General features: G+C 43.9%; 2 protein-coding genes across 10 annotated transcripts in view; one reads left to right on the forward strand and one right to left on the reverse strand.

Annotated features, from left to right (window-relative positions):
* LOC100050174 (TATA box-binding protein-associated factor RNA polymerase I subunit A) overlaps positions 1-21,321 on the reverse strand; it is a 127,145-nt gene that overhangs the window by 52,738 nt on the left and 53,086 nt on the right. The window lies entirely within an intron of this gene.
* Positions 285-21,321, forward strand: part of LOC100055507 (transport and Golgi organization protein 1 homolog) — a 46,907-nt gene continuing 25,870 nt past the window's right edge. For all 9 annotated transcript variants that reach the window (XM_023632714.2, XM_023632716.2, XM_023632717.2 and 6 more), the window contains exons 1-6: positions 285-927; positions 3,851-3,984; positions 7,365-7,451; positions 9,875-12,698; positions 14,736-14,906; positions 16,993-17,138. In XM_023632714.2, coding sequence (XP_023488482.2) covers positions 795-927; positions 3,851-3,984; positions 7,365-7,451; positions 9,875-12,698; positions 14,736-14,906; positions 16,993-17,138 — 3,495 coding nt within the window. In that variant the 5' untranslated portion in view covers positions 285-794. The remainder of the gene's footprint in view (positions 928-3,850; positions 3,985-7,364; positions 7,452-9,874; positions 12,699-14,735; positions 14,907-16,992; positions 17,139-21,321) is intronic.

The raw sequence follows: 21,321 nt of genomic DNA on the forward strand, positions 1-21,321 counted from the left end.
GTGCTTTGCCCAGTGTCTGGCATGAAACGCTAGCATAAAACAGAAGAAGCTCAACATATTTGTGTTGAATTAAATTACTTCTTCCCTGTGGATAAAGACCCAAGAATCTGAAGATCTCCCTACGGGGACCCACTGCCACCTCCATCCTCCAGGAGTCCAAAATAGACCAAGCCAGCCACCAGCTCTAATTTACATCACCAACCCAGTCACACCCCTTACTAATCAACGGGGATCATGGGATGGGACCCCAAGGAACCCCTGGGAGTCTGAAAGAGAGGGAGCCTGGAACCACAGACTAACAGTGGCAAATCGTGGGTGGGATTCGGTAGTTCAGAGAAGGAGGTAGTAAGAATAGGGCTGTGGAGGTGGGCTGGTCTGGGAAGGACCAGAAATCAGAAGTTGCAAGAGGGTGCCAGAAAGGACCACTCGTTGGGATGGCGCGCGGAGGATCCGAGGTCACAGAGACTGGTGACGGAGGACAAAAGCCGCGCGGAGCGTCAAATGTGAAGAGACGGGGCAAAGGCAGCTGATTGGACGAGGAGGGGTATATAAGGTCCCGGTTGCCACGGCAGCGATCAGAGGAGGAGGCGCCGGGAAGGAGGTCGGACCTCTGGTCCGCTTCCTCCAGGACCTCCTCCATCCCCCGGAGAGCTGGCGCTGACGTGTCGGTCGGGAACTTCTCAAACCGTCCTGGTGTCGCCCCGCCCCTTGCGCTCCGCCCGCCCCTTGCGCTCCGCCCGCCGCCCGGCCGGCCGCCTCCTCGGCGTCGCCGGCTCCCCCGAGGTGACGACAACATGGCTGCGGCGGCCAGGCTGCTCTTCTGCCTGCTCCTGCTCTGGCCGCCCTGGCCGGGGCTGGGCCTGACGGACCTGGACACGGGCCGGCGCTTCTCGGAGCATAAACTCTGCGCCGACGAAGAATGCAGCAGTGAGTGGCGGAGGGCGGCGGCGCCGGGGGGCGCGGGGGCGGGCGCTCGGCAGCCCCGATGCCGGCTGGGGGGGTCGCAGGCCAGGCGGGCTGAGCGCCGGGCTAGGCGAGCCCCGCGGCCCTGCGTCTGTCCCCTCCGGCTCTGCCGGCGCCGGGGCCAGCCGGCCCTGGCGTGGGGGCTGCAGTCCCACTTGTTGCCCGCGTTTGATTTTTCCTTTGCTGATTGGGGAGTTGGGGCGTCGGAGGTGGCCCCCGGTCTCCCCAGGGGCAGCTCACAGCGTCCGCTCCCCCGACCCGCCCCGACCCGAGGGGAGACGGGTGCGCGCCACGCGCCCTGGGCTCCCCACGCTGCATCCGAGCGCTCTCCTGCCCCCGCTGCGGGGAGCCCCGTGGCTGCAGTCCGGGGGCAGATGCGCTAAGGGCTCGGTGGGCGTATTCCCGGCCGCAGGTTGCTGGTGGGGCTCGTGAAGGGCCCGCTGGCGCTGCCCCTTCGCCCTTCTGCTTCACTCGGCTTTGGGACTCGTACCGCCTTTCGAACCGGGATTGGAGTTTAGCTTTGGGACGAGCCCGGAGTCCAGGCATGCAGTGTATTCCAAGGTCTCCGCCCCGGCTCTGCCTCCATCCTGTCATTTCTGTGCTTGGAAGTCTTGCAGACAGCCAGGCAGGGAGGGCACCGGGAAGGCCGAAATCTTTCGTTCTGGAAAGAGGCCGAGGATCTGCATGGGCCACCTGGGACCCGCAGCCTCCTTGTCTTTGCGCAGGAAGCGGAATTGTTCCCCAATCGGGGATTGGGGGTGAGGGGGTGGGCCGTGGGCGGTGAGGAGGGCAGAGATCTCAGACTCTGGTGAAAAGGATTATTAAAGTAGTAATAATAAAGACTCCAAGGGTTCTATAAAACCCACTAGCTTTAGCCTTAGTTTCTTGTGTTGTTGGAGTCTCTGACTGTGTCTTTGCTGGACCAGGATTATTTTTACGGACTCCCGGCCTGTCTCGGATAACCTTGTAACTTACTGATAACTGCTTCGGAAGCGGGTGTTGATAAGTTGTGATTAATACATATAGAAAAGTGTTCCTTCTGAAAAGGCCATAACCGTAGGTTCAGCCATTTACATTCAAATTGGTGTTATTTAAAAACAAATGTCATCATTTGAAGAGTTCGTATCACCGCTACACCATTAAAGAAAAGAAGGGAGGCAGTCTGCTCTGCGTGAAGCCATTCCTAGAGGTAACCCTAGGGCTGATATAAATGAACGCTACAAAAGCGGACCAACTTCCAGTTTTTCCTTCAGTTATCTCGTAGCAAACCCAGGTTGTTAGCAGGCAGGCTGGCTATGATGAAACGTTTGCTTTCAAGCACCAGCCTACCTGGGTTCCTCAAAACCAGTTACCTGGAGAATCACATCGCTGTTCCTTTCTCAGTGCGGAGACATGGTGTTGGAATGGCTTTTCGTTGTCATATAACTTGAGAAATGGCATCTGTCCAAACGGGCGTAACCAAACACAACAAAGGGCAGCCGGGGCAGGATCTGGGTCTGTGTTGTGTTGCATGAAGTGTTTAGTGAGGTGGGTGCGTGTGAGGTGTCCTTGTGTGCTTTTCAGATAGCTGTTCCACGGTGTCCATTTTGATGTCATCTGATTTATTATTATAAATCCTCAATGATCTCTTCTAAGGGGAAAAAAGAGAAACACTGCTATTGCCACTTCTGGTAGAATCCCTCAGCTTACACTGTCCATCACCTTCAACCTGGCCTGTCACCCAATTCTATCTGAATTAGGCTGCTGACATGTATTAAAATGATAATCAGATTTTTAGCTTTAAAATCCAAATACTCCCCTTCAAATCTGTATGGTTGTCCCTCAAGTACTTATTTAAAGATATGTTTTAATGTATTTATTGCTAATTGGCTTTCAGAAGAAGTATTTCCATTTCATCCTTCTTTTTCTCTGCTACTTAATTGCGTTTATCATCCATTTCATCTTACATCAGTAACTGTGTTATTTGGCCAAGAAAAAGAAAAATACTACTTCTACCAGTTTCTAGATCAAGTGTGATTTAAGTCTTGCATTTTAAGACTGAAGGTAACTACTGAACAATACTCATAGTTTTGCTTGTTCCTACCACATGTGATGTCCACTCTTGATTTTGTTTATAGGAATAAATAAGGGTAATTTTCCTTTGTTTTGAAACCTTCTTAATATTGAGTGCAGTCAACATTATTTACTTTCAGAAAATGTTAACTTTGTAATGTGTTAGGATCCATATTAGGGTGTGAATTCGTTTCCCCGTTAATTTATCCAGATCCTGTATGGAGAGAAAAACTTGGCCCCAAATGAAATTGACACTGTTTACTGCAAATGAAATTGACAGTGTTTACTGTCGCTGTGGTAGCAGTTACAGCCACTTAAAGATAGTGCTTTTTAGTGGTTAGTTCAAGTTAATTGACCCCTTGGGGGTTCCTGGGTGCTCTCCACAGTTCCCAGTTCTCTCTACATGTAGCCCAGCTAGTCAGCAACCTAACTTGAATTTTCCGAATTGCAATATGAAGCTTTTTATGATTATGAAACAGCAAAGATTGAAGACTAGAAGGCTAGGGAGGGAACCAAGAGTTTCACTTGAGACCAGCGTGTGTGAGGGTGGACACATTGCTTTTTGTTTCTCAGCATTAAACGTAGAGAAAAACAGGGAAGATTTCCCTCTCCACTGTCTACTTGGCTGGGGATGTCATGATTTATAATGATAAAGCTTTGAAGATTTTAGATGCTTTGAGCATATGAATTGGAAGTAATTGATTCCCGAGAGTGGAAACTGGAGAAGCTTTATTATTGTTTACAGTGGATTCTTAGACTTCCTGATAAAATCAATATGGACTGTGACAGTTGCATCCTGATATCTGGTTATTTTTTTCTCTCTCTTCACATACAGTGTTAATGGTCCGAGGTGAGGCTCTGCAAGATTTTGCAGGCCCGGATTGTCGTTTTGTGAATTTTAAAAAAGGAGACCCTGTATATGTCTACTATAAACTGGCAGGGGGATCGCCTGAAGTTTGGGCAGGAAGTGTAAGTAAAAAGTCGACGTCCTTTCTTTTCTTACATTTTATCAGCTTAACACCGTAGCTTTAAATAACTGTTTTCTTGGAATCTTTGATGGAGTGAACCTGTCCGCTCTGCCAGGCTGTGGAAAAAGATGATGGCCCTGTGTCCCCAGCAGGTGTCAGGCTTGGCACGGAGTAAGCGCTCAGCAGAGGTTTCCTGAACAGAACTGAAGTGCTGCTCACTCCTCAGCATCACCCTCTAGGCCTCATCAGCCACGGGTGCTCCACGCGTAGTAAAGGGTGAAATGGTGAAACCTGGAAACCCTTAGCTTCATTCCTTCAAAAAGAAAGATTCGTGGGCATTAGACTTAATGCTAGAAACTGTGTGCAAAATAGTGTTCCAGGCATTCATGGTTAAAGGTGATTTTACTTATATTTTTTTTCTAAATTATTAATATTTGTGAAAACCTGGCAGCTCTGAGAACAGTTACCTAATCATGCATTTCTTTGCAACTTCTGGGTCATCCTTTCCCTGCTTTTGAGGCACTTGCTCGAAGAGGTTCCCTGAGTGGCATTCTTCCTGATGTCTGACATGGAAATCAGTGAAGGCATCATGCTTTGATGTTTTTACTGAGGAGATCCCCTAGGAGTGACCTGGTAGAGAAGCTCTGAGTCATTGCCCTTTCCTTTTTATAAAGTGTCGTGTGTGGACTGTTTGTTTACTGAAAGTAGTGGGTCCTTGATGTCCTTAGGGTTCTCCAAACTTAGGGTAATATCCAGTCCCAACTGAGAAAACTTTCACTCTCCGTAAAACACCAAACAAACGACAGAAAATAAGGCTTGAGGAGCCGGCCCTGTGGCCGAGTGGTTAAGTTTGCGCGCTCTGCTTTGGCGGCACAGGGTTTTGCTGGTTTGGATCCTGGGCGCGGACATGGTACCACTCTTCGGGCCATGTTAAGGTGGCATCCCACATGCCACAACTAGAAGGACCCACAACTAAAATACACAGCTATGTACTGGAGGGGTTTGGGGAGAAAAAGCAATGCAAAAAAAAAAAAGAAGATTGGCAACAGTTGTTAGCTCAGGTGCCAATCTTTAAAAAAAAAAAAAAGAAAAGAAAAGGCTTGAGAAGCCTCCATAGGGAGAAATAGATTCATTTTGTTGGCATTCGAGATTCCTAGGCAGGAATCTTGAAAGGCTGGAGGGTCAGGTACAACCCTTGTTTTTAGGCAGAATCCCATTTGAATCACTCTCTACGAAGAAGAATCTATTCTGTTGCCTTCAGGTCCACCACATGAGATTTCTTGCTAATCTTTCCTCTTGGGGAGTCTTTTCCATGTACCTAGGCTGCATTTTTCCTCTAATGGTGAAGTTGGAGCATTTGGAGACGTGAACTCGACCTGCAGTTTCCTTCCTCCGCCCTTGGGCTCATGACCATGTTCACCTCTAGAAAGCCTGCCAGTCTTTCTGAGTCCCCACTTGCCTCCTGCCTTCTTAGGGAAGCACTTTCCTCAGCTCCCAGCCAGAAGGGATTGTTGCTGTCTGATAATCGTTTCGGTGGCACTTTGCACGCCCTGCTCTTGTGGCATTCTCTTACTGCTTTCCTTACAGTTCATTTCTGTGCTGTCTTAGCTGCTATAAAGCCAAGAGCACTGGAGTGGAAAGGCCCGTGTCCCACCCATCTTCCTTCTGACCATTTCCCTTCAGGGCATTGGCACTTGTTTACATTTGTCCTGATAGTAGCTTATGCAGAATTTGTCCTCTGGAAACAATATTCTCCTTTTTTTTTTTTCCAAGTTCTTTGGCAGGGATGATATATGGAAGCAAAATTAAATAGAAAGATGACTTCCAGGCGTGAAGGCCCATGATTCTGCAACGTGTTTTTGTCAGATCATAAGAAATGGACACTACCGGGTATAAAAAATATGGAGTTTTGTATGACCTATGGTCTCAATTAACTAAGATTACACAAAGATCAGTGTATTTCCTCTCTCTACATATCTCTGACTTCTTTCCCTTTTCCAGATTCTCTCCATAAAATTTTCCTGAGAAGGAAAAAAGTTTATTTTTTCTCCTCTCTCATTTCATGAACCTTATACTTTAGGAAAGTAAAAACTATCTCCTTTGCTTTCAAAATGATTCTTGCTGCTGTTTCTTAGTTTATATCCTGCAGTCTTCTTTGGTTTCTTAGAGTTTCAGACTTTAACTGCCAGTGTGGCGGGTTTTAATTGCCCTATCTTATCTCATCCTCAGGACAGTATTCTGCTGTTTATGCTGGCTTTCAGATAGTTCCTGGATACAACAAGAGCACTTGTAATGAGGATATTTTAGGAGTTAGTGATCAGATAGCCTTTTTCCTTTCTTTTTGTGCATTTGATCCGCATATCAGTCTCCTTTCATGATTGGGAAGAGATCTACCTGCTCCCTTTCAGACTGTAGCTAGTAAAAGGCAGTGTGTGTTTCTCAAGAGAACACACTTAAAATACCTTAGCTGTTAGTACTGTAGATAAATGGGGTTATCTTCTATAGAGTCTTATTTTGCAAGAAACTAAAGCTTGGTGTGTAGATTACTATGAATTTTATTTTCTCCCCAAATCCTTAAAAATCTAGTCTTGTTTTTGTTTTTTGCTGAGGAAGATTCACCCTGAGCTAATGTCTGTGCCGGTCTTCCTCTATTTAGTATGTGGGTTGTTGCCACAGCATGGCTGACAAATGGTGTTAGTCCATGCCCAGGATCTGAAACTGCAAACCTGGGCCATTGATGCTGACTGCACTGAATTCAACCACTATGCCACAGGGCTGGCCCCAGAAAATCTAGTTTTTGAAAAAGCTGGTATAGCCCATAACATCAGTAAACATTTACCTTTTGTTGTAGTGGTCATACATTTCAGGAATTTTGTATTCTTTTCACTTATTAATTTTCATGGCTGCTTTTTATTGTTTTAAGAAAGACTTGTAAGTGCTAGTTTATGAGCAATGCTGTGAAATGTGCAGGTAAGTGCTTACGAGAGGTTATTTGGAATTGTGTTTTTAACCAGCTTTGATTTGCATAGTTTCAATCATATAGTGTACAATAATCGTCTCCTATGCAGATCTGTTGTCTACTTCAAAAATCTTCCTCTGTTAGAATTACACTGAATGTTGAAAGAAAACTTCCGTGGTTTTAGAAAAGTTGGCTTTATAGTATTGTGTACTTAAGCTTTATTGGAATAATAATCTGTGTAAACATAATAGCAACTCTCTCTCCTGGTTATATCTACCTATCTGTCTTTCTGTGTATTTCCTCTCATTATTAAGAAGTCTCTCATTTATATTTTTTGTATAGAATTTTCACTGATTTTTTAATATTATATTTATATTATATTATATTTATATTTATTTCTTTTTGCTCATTCTTTCATATAGGTTGGACGAATTTTTGGATATTTTCCAAAAGATTTAATAAAGGTAGTCTATGAATATACTAAAGAGGAGATACAAGTTCCAACAGATGTAAGTTGTGGATTGTTGTTTTTGGTTCTCAGTTATAAATTGGCTTATAAATTCATCAGTTATATTCAATTAACTATTTTTGAAAGTCTTTGAGTGTGTTTTGATCAGGAAAGAAACCAAGTTAATATTTATCAGATTTTAATTTAGAATCAGATTACCTTTAAAAATAGAAAAAGAAGAGAAGTTTGAAGAGAATTTACAGGAGACTGTATGTCATAATCTGGTGGTTGTCTAATACATCGGAGCAGGTGTGCTTACACAAGGCCGTGTACTCTTCTTAAGTCACACGCAGCATAACAATGTCTTGGTCAACGATGGACCACATGTACGATGGTGGTCCGTAAGGTTAGTACCATATAGCCTTGGTGTGTAGCAGGCTGTCCATCTAGGTTTGTGTAAGTAAGTACACTCTGTGATATTCACACAACCATGAAATTGCCACAAACACGTTTCTCAGAATATCCCAGTTAATGCATGACTGTACAGTGTTTTTCTTTGCTGCTTTATATGAGAAAAAATGAAGAATTAAATATCTTTGTATTTATTAAGTTTGAGGTAAGTAATTCTTTCTACAAGCTAAAGGAGAAAGTGTCTCAATTTGAAAAGTACTCATTGAAAAGCTACTAGACATTTTAAGTATATAGAAATCAGGTTAAATTAATCAAACCTTAATTATATACTTGGGCAGAAGTGCAGATTTACAAGAGTTCTCTTATTATTGACTCTTTAGTTATTTGAGGTATTATAGTTATGTTATAGATTTGGAAAAGGGAACCCGAGAGTTTCAGGTGGGGCCAGGTCCCCAATCTGCAAGCTACCAAGTGCACATTCTATAAAGCATTCATCCACAGACTTAAAGTAGCTTTGTGATGACAAGGGTTTTGTGTTCTGGGATCCTCATTCCAGCCGATCATTTTCTGGAGTTTTAATATGTATAGTAATTGATGCCCACCTTCATCAGAAATCTTTGAGCGGCTCTTTGGAGTTGCTGCAGAGCACGTGAGCTGCTGGCCTGGGGCATCGATGAAATCTCAGAGCCATTGCTGTTTTTCAGATGTTTTGATAAGCTCAAGGGTCATAAAATCAGCCCTACTGCCTGCTTGGCCTCACTCCTGGTGAAGAGACCGCCCAGGATATACAAGTGACATGGCAGTTCATTCATTGGTCACAGAGACCTCACTTTTTAGGGATTCTGCCTTCTCGTTGCACATCCCACTGCAGGCTTCCCTCAATTCAAGAAAATAGCTTAGAATTGCGTGTGATGAAAATAGGGAATCACTCATCCTGGCTGCACTGGTCAGGTCTCCCCAGAGTATTGTGCAAGTTTAGTTAGGAAAAGAACATTTTCTTTGTTGGTTTTTCTCCCCTTTGTTTATGGACTCCTTTTATGTCAATTTAATAGTGGAGGAGAGGAAGAATATAGATTTAGGGATAGTCCTGAAAGCACATCTTGATGACACCCAGAACCATGATTTAGAGTAGAGTATATCCCTTACTGAATCTTATTTTCAAGTTATACTTGTAATAATTAAGTGGGGAGCCCCCTTGACACCATTCATTGTCCCTTTAAATTTTTACTTCTCCTGCACCTGTATTTCAATAAGGTGCTTCTTAAGCTGATTTATCTTTCCCCATCCAAGGAAAATATGACCCAAAAATCTCTGTAGACTTACAGCCTGACAGCAAGGTGATTCTGCCTTTTCTAGGTGAATAAGCAGAGAAGTATAGAGTAGAGGGCAGGATGATAGAGAGGCTGATGGTCTTCCAGCTTCACCTGGACAAATTATTATGAGATGAATTCCCAGGACATGAGGCATAGATGTTGGGAGTTGGGGGTCCCAATAAATGATACCCAACTTAGGCTCAGAACAAATTAAGAGACCCAGGAGTTAGGCAAATGGAGACCAAAATGTCACCATTATTTATTGGTAAAGGTTTTTGGAGGACATGACTCAAGTGTGCAGAAATAATGGGCTTTTGAACATTGCAGTCCAGAGTAAGACAGACTTACCCAGACACAGGCAGAGCTAGCCAACTGGTGGCCTCCCCAAGGGGACTGCCCTTATAAAACCAACAACATGGAGGAGAGATGTTCCTTCCAGCCAGTCATAGGCAGGAAAGAGGATGGTGCAGAGCAAATTCGTTAGCCACATAAATCGGTCCTCCCTGGGGAAGAGAGAATGAAGGGAAGCCAGGGGCGTTAGTCAGGTAGGAGTCCTTCTTCATGGAAGCAGGAAGCCAAGGAGAAGTGGGTTCCAGCCTCCTTGTCCCGACAGCTCAAGAGCAGTCATTACCCAAGGTGAGCACAAAAGCCCCTCTAGAACCAATGAAGAATTTGAGATGATCTCTGTCATTAGCGTGGCTAAGAGTTTGCCTTGTGACACTTGGTTAGTCACACACTCATGTTTTTCTTTCCCTTACAGGAGACAGATTTTGTTTGTTTTGATGGGGGAAGAGATGATTTTGATAATTATAATATAGAAGAACTTTTAGGATTTTTGGAATTTTACGATTCTGCACCCGAAGATTCTGAAAAAGCTATAGAAGAAACTTCCCAGCATGTGAACAGACTTCCTGGGGTGTCTGAGGAAAAGAACCCTGACACTGAACCAGTAGAATCCAGCTCAGAGGACAATGAAGGTGTCTTCTCAGAAAACACTGAGGAACTCAGGGGAACACCTGAGGCTCAGAAGAGCTACCCCCATATAAACGGTCCAACAGATCCCGCCCAGGGAGAGCGATCTTCATTTGAACCTTTTGAAGAAATGCTGCAAGATAAATTAAAAGTGCCAGAAAGTGAAAACAACAAAACGAGCAATAGTTCTCAGGTGTCCGATGAACAGGAGAAGATGGATGCTTATAAACTTTTGAAAAAAGAAATGACTCTGGACTTGAAAACCAAATTCGGTTCAACTGCTGACGCATTGGTATCTGATGACGAGACGACCAGACTCGTTACTTCATTAGAAGATGATTTTGATGAGGAATTGGATGCCGAGCATTACACAGTTGGGAAGGAAGAAGAGGAGGATAAAGAAAACTTTGATGAGATACCGTTGCTAACCTTTTCAGGTGGAGAGGATACGAAAACTCCGGTGAAATCTGGAGCTGAGAAATACTCAACAGACAAAGAACAGAATTCACATGAAGAGCGTAAGGTTATGGTAGCTCAGCCCCCTGGCATGAAAAACGATGATAAGAATATACTAACATCCTTGGAGGATTCCAGCCTCTTTCTTGCCACAAAAGGTGAAGAACAAAGAGGTGTGGATTTAGAGAGTTCTGATTCCAAGGAAGAAAAGGAAAGTGATGATGCATTAGTCCCAGAGAGCAAACAGGTCACACCACGGTCAGCAGCAGATTATATTGACCCTGAAAAGGCAGAAGATGGTCCCTTGATTGTAGAGGTCTCTAAAACAAATAATGACAAAGACCCGGAAATGGACCCAGAACTCCACATTAAAGAAAAGAGGAAGGTGGAGGATTCTGGGAGGGGCCTGGTGCAGGATGAGACGGGACTAGAGGATGCCAAGCCAGAAGGCGTGACCGTGCACAGGGCTCCTCAAAGCAGTGACCTCAATGCATTGCCAGCTGCTGAAAAGGGTAAAGAAACATTAAAATCAGGCTTTGACCACAAAGAAGATGACCCGAAAGGAGCAACTGTAGATATCTCAGAAGGAACACTCCAGGAAGAAAAGCCTGGAGAGCAGATTTTGGAAGGTGGCTCAGAGAGTGGCTCGGTACATACAGCTGCAGGGAATCTAATGAAAGAAGGGAAGATTGAACAGGAATCCAGGCATAGTGCACCCCTCGCGGGGGATAACCAGCATAATGCATCCAAAGACAGTGTGGAGGGTGGAGATGTTCCAGCAAGTGGACCAAAACCACCCTCGCTTTCAGTGGAGCATCCACATGAGAAACTGAAAGAGGAAACACTTCTTAAAACTCAAAACCAGCCTCGATTCTCCTCTCCAGACGAAATTGGTTTGCCAAGAGAACTGGAAGAAGGGAGTCCCGTTCTGGGAAGAAATCTTTCCCAGCAACAGGGAAGAGATGTGGCTGCTGTAGTTAATAAGGAAGCAAATGAAAAGATAAGACGCTCTGAGGAAGAGGTCAAACAGGACCCCTCAGATGAAGACTTTGTTCACCGCAAGCCAACGCCGGGCATGCAGGAAGTGGAAACAACAGACCAAAATGATAGCGCGGAAGTACCGGATTTCCTTGATGAAGAATGGGAAGCAGAAGATGACGATTACGCTCCTGAAGAACTACTGGAGGATGAAAATGCCGTAAGTGCAGGAGAGTCTAAAGAAGAAAGCCCTGTGATTCAGGACAGGCAGTTTGATGTTAATGCGCAAGGCCCCGAAAGAGCCGTTTTAGGCGCTGTGGATGCTGATCCAGAAACCGAAGAAAACAAAGAAGAAACTGGTAGCCTTTTAGAAATTGAAAGAAAAAATGAAACTGTGGGCGAAATAGACAGGAAACCTGGTCATATGGTGGTGGAAAAAGAAGGCGGCCCTCTGGTAGATGAGAAAGCACAGCGGCCATCTGAAGGCAGTGACTTTCCTGACAAGAAAAAAGATGAGACTCCAGAGTTAGGTGAAGTGTTTGAGGATAAAGATCCTGATTATTTTAAAGAGGACAGCCCTGAGGAACACCTGAACACCTCAGGGCTCACTGAGAAGCCTGGGGGAGAAGAAGTCTCAAAAGAGGACCGTGAGGACTTAGAGAAATTCATGGACACAGAACGCCAGGGGTCTGCTTCTGGGGAACGCGAAGATGACGTGTTCCACTGGCCTCCCCACTGGACCGCAAAGCCCAAGCAGAGTGACAAGATGAAGGACGCGCCTATAATAAGCAGCTTCTTTAAAGAACCGCGGTCTTTGCAGCGGTTCCAGAAGTACTTTGACATCCATGAGCTGGAAGCCCTCTTCCAAGAAATGTCACTAAAGCTGAAGGCAGCCCAGCAGGAGAGCCTGCCTTATAATGTGGAAAAAGTCCTAGATAAGGTTTTCCGTGCATCGGAGTCCGAAATTCTGAGCATAGCAGAGAAAATGCTCGATACTCGTGTGATCAAAAATGGAGAACTGGGAGTGAAGGAAAGTAACATATTTGAAGAGGCCGCGGTGCTAGATGACGTTCAAGACCTAATCTATTTTGTCAGGTACACACACTCCATAGCAGAGGAGACTGTACCCCCGGCAGCAGCACGGCGTCCAGCGGAAGACTGGGATAGACTGATGGAAGGTAGAATGCCTGTCTATGGCTTTGTAGAGTGGGGCTTGAGAAGCAGGTCGGGGAGGCTTGGCTGAAGTCCCTCACACCTTTTTGTAAAGCTCTGTCCACAGTTTACAGTGTGCCCAAAGGCAAGAGACAGCACGGTGACACCCACAGGTCCCTTCCTGCCTTCTTTCTTTAAGGCTAGAGCACAGATAAGGATTTCTATCCTGGTTTCCCTGTACGACAGTTGAAACTGGTGGCCTTTTCAAAAGGAAGCTTTAGGGCCCGGCCCAGTGGCTGAGTGGTTAAGTTTGAACTCTTCGCTTTGGTGGCCCAGGGTTTCACTGGTTTGGGTCCCAGGCGCAGACATGGCAGCACTCATCAAGCCATGCTGAGGCGGCGTCCCACATGCCACAACCAGAGGGACCTACGGCTAGAATATATAACTGTGTGCTGGGGGGCTTTGTGGAGAAGAAGAAGAAAAAAGAAGATTGGCAACAGATGTTAGCTCAGGGCCAATCTTTAAAAAAAAAAAGAATAAAAATTATTTTAAAAAAAGGAAACTTTATAAAAAGACAAAGAAAGATACAAACAAAATGATGTGTAAAATAGACCTCTTAAAGTTCAAGTTTCATGTAAAATTATCAAAGGGCTTTTGCGAATGCTGTTTCTTTTTTTTTTTTAAAGATTGGCACCTAAGCTAACAGCTGTTGACAATCTTTTTTTTTTTCCTTTGCTTTTTCTCCCCAAATCGCCCCAGTACACAGCTGTATATTTTAGTTGTGGGTCCTTCTAGTTGTGGCGTGTGGGACGCTGCCTCAGTGTGGCCTGATGAGCGGTGCCACGTCCGTCCGCGCCCAGGATCCGAACCAGCGAAACCCTGGGCTGCTGAAGTGGAGCGTGCAAACTTAACCACTCGGCCATGGGGCTGGCCCCGGAAGGCCATTTCTTAAATCATAAAATAACTGCTGTCTGTCCAAGGGTTGACGGGCACAACTTTTAAATCAAAGCCTTTCAAGAGTTTCATTCCCGCCAGCTGTCCTCTTTTGTGGAGGTCATGTTCTTTCCTGGCTCTTGTGGGTAGTCTGTTGGGTCAGTGAAATTCTGCTGGGCGTGAGGGTTCTTGCAGATTAACCAAGGATCCAGCACAGAGGCAGAGCCTGCCCACACAGCACTTGACACACAAGCCATTCAGTCAATAGGAAGGAATTGACCCCAAGCCAGTGTCCTAAGGTGAGCTGGTTCCTACTTCCATGCTCTTTTCTCTGTCCTCATGCTTTTCAGACTGAGGTACTTGGACTCACCATAGATGGTCAAGTACCAGGGGGACATACAACCCCAGATTAAATGTTTCTTCCCACAGTGGCCATTTTTCCTGAGCATTTTGGGAAGGAAAACTTTTTTGCTTTAATCAAAGCAAGTAGATTTTGGATTGGAGCGCAAAACTCAAATGAATTTTCAGGGCAAAACTGTGAGGTTTCAGAGAAATTCATCTTTGCTGTGGGTGCCCTTGGGCTATGCCCTGAGCCTCTTAGGGACGGAAATGGGTTGATTCTTTCTGACTCCTGGAGGTGGTTTGAAAATATTTGACAGGCACTTCAGCAAGCGGCCTTTATATGTCATGCCCTTCTCTGTCCTAGCTCTGTGAGACCAGCACGCCTGTGTAGGAAAGAGTTCATGGCATTACTGTGTAAAATAGTTGCTTCGTATTCCTGCTCTTGACTGGAATTCTCTCTTGCACATTTATCCTTGTGCGTGTATGTTGATTTGCCAAGGGAAGTTAGGTTATTGGAGTCCCTACTGTAAATATCTTTCTTTATGGAATACATTGGAATAAGGGTTTCTTTGTAAATTTTATTCTGTAGATTAGCCGTCTGTGAAGTGAGACAAAAGCAATGGAAACCCTGATTTCCCTGCCAAGTTGTGCTGCCCGGGCTGCCAGCACCCGAGGGCAGTAGTAGGGGGTCCTGGACTTGTACGATGAGGGGGTGCTGCTCAGTGGGAGGAGCTGAATGGGGAGCGTCATCAAGCTTTGCCAGCCCAATGCCTTCTTCTTCCCCGTAGACATCCCCCCACCACGTGAAGATGATTTCTCACAAGAGGACACAGAAGATCTTAAAACAGAGATTCCTAAAGAGCCCAGCTGCTTGGATCAATTGGATCAACCCACAACTAGTGACGTGGGTACCTCAGAAATGTCACAGAAGCCGAATACTGAGAAAGACATACACCCAGGTAAAGCTTGCTGATTTTCTCTACAAAGTAGAGGCTTATTGTAAAGGAGAGCTGCTAGGAGATTCCTTGTTAAAGGCAGGAAATAGAGGGGGAATAATACAGCTATGAATGGGTTTAAAAAAATAAGAAATCCCAGAACTCACAGAGAAAAGCAGAAGTGAAGACGGGTGGAGATCAATAATAGAAACAGGCCAGAGACTGTAACTAAGCTACATGCCAGTGATTGGCTGTCATTAGCTTGTGCAGATAATTTGAATCTAAAATGTTCTTCTTACAAAGCGTTATGCTCCCAAACAGTAGTTTTCAACCAGCCCACAAGCATCAGAAGCTCTGGGGGTGGAGACCAGAAATCTGTGTTTAACAAGCCCTCCAGGAAATTCGGAGCTATTGGAAGTCAAAGTTGGAGAACCACTGCTCTAAAACTCACAAATTCTGTGTTTTCCCCCCATTCCACCGCCCCTCCCCAGTAGAACACATGTCGCTCAGTTCTCTTGTTAATTTGCTACCTGGACAAGATAAAAACTTTTTTAAAACAGTGGAGGAGATATTTATGTCTAGGTGTCTTTATACTATAAGGTTATAGGAAACTGCAGAACTTTTCAGTATGTAATAGTCCACTGTAGACTGAGCACAGAAAACATCCAGTGGGAAAGCAACTCATTTCATTTGAATTGAGAAAGTTGTTTTAAAAATAAAATAAAATAAAATACCACCCCAATAATGATATCAACAGCTTTCTAATTTTTGTGTAGCTTACTCATTTTACCAGTAAATCAGAAGGACAGCTGATTTTTATTTTGTCTGTCCGATATGGTGTTATGACATCATTACTGATGTTGTGTTTTTAGAGATTACGTTCTATAACCTTCGGTATTGCATTAGCCTGTGACACCGTAAGGCCTGGCTGCACTGGGCTGTACCTCCTGCGCCCTTTCAAAGTTTAGGAGAAGTCATGGCAAGGAGAGGAGGTCAGCTAATTTGAGAAGAAATGACATATCGGAGGTCTCCTGTGTTCCAGAGGCTATTACTTTATATATAATACTCTCTACTTCTAAATTTTTGTAACTCACAAAGGTTCTGCTTGTCGAACATGAGTCATACACCATTAAGAACTTGTTATTCTCTTGCTCAAAAACTTTCAGGGTTAGGAAAAATTCTGCTGGCAGAATAGAAAACAGACCTTTTGCCCTGTCCTGTAAGTTCCACTGCAAAATGACGTCAACTACCTGTACAGGCTCATCTTCCCGAGTGTCCCTTCGTGCATCTCAGGGGCTGAGGTCTGACCTGACTGGGAAGACTTCACCCGAGGTCAGAGTCGTGGATCAGGAGTGGATGGGACCTCAGGGTTGGAAGAGACCTGAGAGGCAGCCAGTCCAGCTTCTCACTAATCGCTTCTCGGACTCCTAGCTGTCTATAAGATGTGCCCCAGACCCAGCTAACTCCTACTGAAATCCTCTCCCTACCACCTCCTCCTGTGGAAACCCTTTCAGGTAGAGCTGAAATTCTGCCTCTTCCACAGAGCTGCAAGCCAGGCCCCACCCTGTAAGCAGTTCCTTTTTGTCCCTTTGGCATTTACCATATTCTGTTTTGTGTTGCTGTCATTCCGCCATTCAGTAAGCAACTCTGGAGTGCCTGCAGGTGCCAGACACTGTGCTAAGCACTGGTGCCCCCCGCCTTCAGGTCTGCGAACTTTCTCATTGTTTGCCTGAAGTTTCAAATACACTGCTTCACCACACTAAATAAATGTTTCTTAAATGTGACTGGGTGTTTATGGAAAAAGCATAAAATTCTGCTTTCTCAATTCCCAAGTAAATATTGTTCAGATAGCAGTGGCGTTGCCGGGGCGTGACAGAGGAGACTAGTCAGGGGTAGAGTGGCCTGGAGATATGTTCCTTTTATAATTGAAGGATGTGACAGCTCTAATGGGGACTCCGAATCTTTTTCTATATAATTGTCTTCAGGAGAACCATGTGTCCAGGCACAGTGACTAATATTTCGTGTTCACTCTACAATGTTTAAAATGAAGAGAAACAATTCTTATTCTGAAGCACAAAATAAAACAGTAGTTTTCCCCCCTCAATTTTAGGCATAATTACAACCAAGCGCACTCCTGTCAATGCTGTTGATCCTAGAAAGCAGCAAGAAACGAAGGCTGAAGAAGCGACGAGTGTCACACCTTGGGAAAATGCAATTCTTTTAATATATTCATTCATGTTTTATTTAACTAACATGGTAAGTTTGACATACATAGTTTCTTCAGAGAGTGTTATCACAGTTGTTCAGTTGATTTTGAGCATGAGGGGAGGACTTAAACTGTCTCTATGAACATTGCTCCTGATCCTTTCACGATAGCCCCTGAAACAAGCCACAGGTCTGTGGCTCTGATGGGTTCTTAGTTTGGTTTGGCATTTTTGGCATTTGAAGAGGATTTGCTGTGTGCCAGAGCTGGGCACACATGCCCCTGTAAACGTGGTTCTTCCCTTCAAGAAGCTTCGTCTACCAAGGTGATAGAGACGTTCCCTGGAAACCTAATATGCTATGGGCCGAAAGGGAAGTATTTCCCTGATAGGAGAACGATATGTTGAGTTAATTGATTCACTGTGGTGGGAGGATGCTCCAAGAAGGTCAGAAGTTAGCTGAGACGTGTTCTGAGCAGAGCTGAGGGACCGACGGTGTTTGCTGTGAAGTTTATTGTTGAAGAGAAGGGCTGGTGGAGATGGGGGCGGTGTGCAGTCAGACAGAAGAAATAAGATGTTCAGATGGATGGAGGCGTGCAGAAAAGGTTATCTGGGGAAGCCCGGGGAGGTGTTGGTGTTGTTGAAGTGTAGAGTTAGAGGCGGGTGGTCTTTTGGAGGGAGATGGGCGACCGTGAAGGAAGTCGTATATCAGGATGAGTGACGTTAGACTGGGAAGGCTCCTTTGAAGGTTGTAAGCAGGAAAGGGATATGGTCAGATTTGTTTCTTAGAAAGAGTCACTTATGGCAGAATATTTATTCAGATTTATCTTTCTAAAGGGAGTCATGATCCAAATGAGACATTTCATCTGTCTAGAAACTTATCTAAGCTTTTCAGGACTTAGCTCCCCCTTGTGGTACTTGTTGAAATTGGATGTTTTTCTTGATGAATTATGGGAATGAGCAAGCCTCCAGAAACTGGAGGCCGAGTTGCCCTTGGAGGTGTAGAGAAAGTATCTTTCGCCACAAAAATATTTTTTTCCTCTAGATTCTGTTACTTCAAGACTTGTGTAGGAAAGAGGGTTATATTTTGTTCTGTAAAATGCATGAGTCTTGAGCACTTTGAATCCCAGATTCATCACTTAGAAGTGTGGGCAAATTGCAGACTTGGAATCTCAGCGTCTTCATCTTTAAATGCAGACGGTACCCACTTTAAGTGTTGTAAGAGTTAAATGAGTTGCTAACGTGAAGTGTCTAGTGCAGTACCTGTGTTGTGTAGGGTCTCGTCACCTGCCACCTCCTCATTCGGATGGTCAGAGGGCGATATAAAGACATGGAATACCTGGGGAATTCAGGAGAAAGGCCACCAGGATAGGAAAGATGGAGGAAAACCAAACCGTCTTTTAGTTTTCTCCATTGTTGGCAGTGGTGGCAGCCACTGGGGTGAAGTTGTGTCTGACCCGTGCAGTTCGAATAATGAAATTTTCAGTGATTAAGGCAGTCTCAGGAGTGGAATCTGGTTATCAGAATGAGTCATCACTTCAAAAATTCAACAGCCTCCAGATGTGGGAGGAATTCTTTATTCATTTTGTTTGTGGATATGCACAGAGCCCTGTTCTAGGCCTGGGTTGGGGGACACAGGTGTGGTATGGGATATGTTCTCTGCTTGATGGGAGAAGACACAGACATGAATGGCAAGAGAAGGGGGGCAGTGTTACAAAGTAGCATTGTTTTGAAAGGTATTGGCCAGAAAGCATTTAGATGGCCCAGTGTGTACAGAGAGTATTGTGCTAGGAATTGAAGATTCCAAGCGGTATAAAGCATAATTCTGGTTTCTGAAAGGCTTAAGAAAAGGACATATCATATATATATGAAAATTAGGAAAATGGGAAACTTGAAATAGTTTTTGTGAACTATCAAATAACTAGTATAGATAATTATTTGATATGGCTGGAGAATAATGGGGTGCTGACTTGATTGGGAAAACTGCACCAGAAGTCAGATTCATAGATCAACAGTTAATGGAATCTTAGGTTGGAAGAGACCTGGTCCAACTTCTCACTAATTGCAGTCATTTCCTCTCCTGTAGCCCCAACAAGTAGTTATGAGGTCTGGGCATCGACAATTCCTAGTGTGAACAACCTGCCCTACAAGGCTAGTCATTGTTCTCTTGGCTAGTTCATTCTTATGTTGACTCCAAATTTTCCTCCATGTGATTTCTTCTCATAGAATCTAATTCCTTTTCTACATAGTAATCCTTTAAATAGTTGAAGTTATGCTGTAATTTAAGTGTTTTATCATGGAAAATTTCGAACATATGAAAGCAGAGAGACTAGTAAAATGAACCCATGGGCCCATCACCCAGCTTAATGGTAATTGCTTAATATCGCCCAATATTTGGCAGATTCAAAATCCCCTCCCCTCCTTTTAAAAATTGTTCTTATTCAGATCAGGATCTTCTTGAGGTCCAAATGTTATAATAGGTTGATACATGTCTTAAATCAACTTTAATCAGATATAAATTGCATACAGTCAAACATACACATTTTAGAAATACAGCTCAGTGAGTTTTAGCAAATGTGTACACCCATGTAAAAACAACCAAAACTAAGATATGGAACATCTGCTTCATTCAAAAAAAGTTTCCTCATGTGCCTTCCCAGTATGTCCCCCTCTGCACCTGATCCAACCACTGAGAAAACTTTTTCACTGCAGAGTAGTTTTTGCTGTTGTAGAATTATAGTTATAAATGGACTCATACTTCGGAGTGAAACTGCCCAGTCATATGGTAAGATTGTTTTATCTTACTTAGGAGAAACTGCCAAACAGTTGCCAAAATGACTGTAACATTTTATGAGACTTCCAGTAGGTCACATATTTGCTAACACGTGGTATTACCAGTCTTACATTGTAGCTGTTCCAGTGGGCATGTCTTTATAGTTTTAATTATTCCCTGATGATTTATGGTGGTGAGCACTTTTTCACGTGGCCATACTTCTTTGTGTGTTCATGTGTGAAAGAGTTGTTCAAATCTTTTACCCTTTTTTTTTTTTTTGAGGAAGATTAGCCCTGAGCTAACATCTGCTGCCAATCCTCCTCTTTTTGCTGAGGAAGACTGGCCCTGAGCTAACATCCTCGCTCATTTTCCTCTACTTTATATGTGGGACGCCTACCATAGCATGGCTTGCCAAGTGATGCCATGTCCGCACCCGGGATCCGAACCGGCGAACCCCGGGCTGCCGAAGCGGAACGTGTGCACTTAACTGCTGCACCACCAGGCCGGCCCCTCTTTTGCTCTTTTTTAAACTGGGCATTTTCCTTCTAAATATTAAGGTCTAAGAGGTCTTCATATATTTTGGATACAAGTCTGTTGTCAGATATATACTGCAAATAATTTCTTCCAGTTTATGGCTTGGCTTTTCAATTTCTTAACCTTGTCTTTTGAAGAATAAATTTTGATGAACACCATTTTGTTAATTTTTACTTTTATGGTTAGTGCTTTTTGTTTCCTGCCTAAGGAATCTTAGGCAATTCCAGTGATTCAAATATCTTCTCACGTTTTCTTCTTAAAGTTTTATAGTTATGCCTTTCATGTTTTGGTCTGTGTTCCATTTTGAGTTAATTTTTGTGATTGGTGTCAAGTTTCATTTTTTCTTAGAATGCATATCCAGTTGCTCCCATGTCATTTCTTTCCCTTTCAAATTACCTTGGCACCTTGAGTTGAAATCAGTTGACCATGTATGTCAATTTCTGGACTCTAATCTGTTCCATCGATCTCTATTGCTATCCTAGGATAATGCCACATTTTTTTGATTCCCGTAGCTTTATAGTAAGTCTTGCAATCGGACAGTTCTCTTGTAAAATTGTTTTGGCTATTTCAGTTCCTTTGCATTTCCAAATAAATTTTAGAATCAGCTTACCAATTTCTACAAAAAAGCATGCTGAGATTTCGATTGTTATTATGTTGAATCTAGAGATGAGCTTGGGAAGAACTGATATTAACAAATAGTAAGGCTCCTAATCCAAGAAGTAAGTTCATCTTTACATTCATTTTGATCTTCTTTAATTTCTCTCAACAGTGTTTTGTAGTTGTCAGTGTACAGGTTTTATGTTAGTATTTTATGTATGCCAGCGTATTACGTTGTTTTGATGATGTTGTAAGTAGTATCTTTTTTACATTTTATTTACAGTTGTTTTTTGCCGATAGGTAGAAATACAGTTGATTTTTATATATTGACCTG

Source organism: Equus caballus, chromosome 30 (assembly GCF_041296265.1).
Source record: "Equus caballus isolate H_3958 breed thoroughbred chromosome 30, TB-T2T, whole genome shotgun sequence".
Classification (NCBI taxonomy): Eukaryota; Metazoa; Chordata; class Mammalia; order Perissodactyla; family Equidae; genus Equus; species Equus caballus.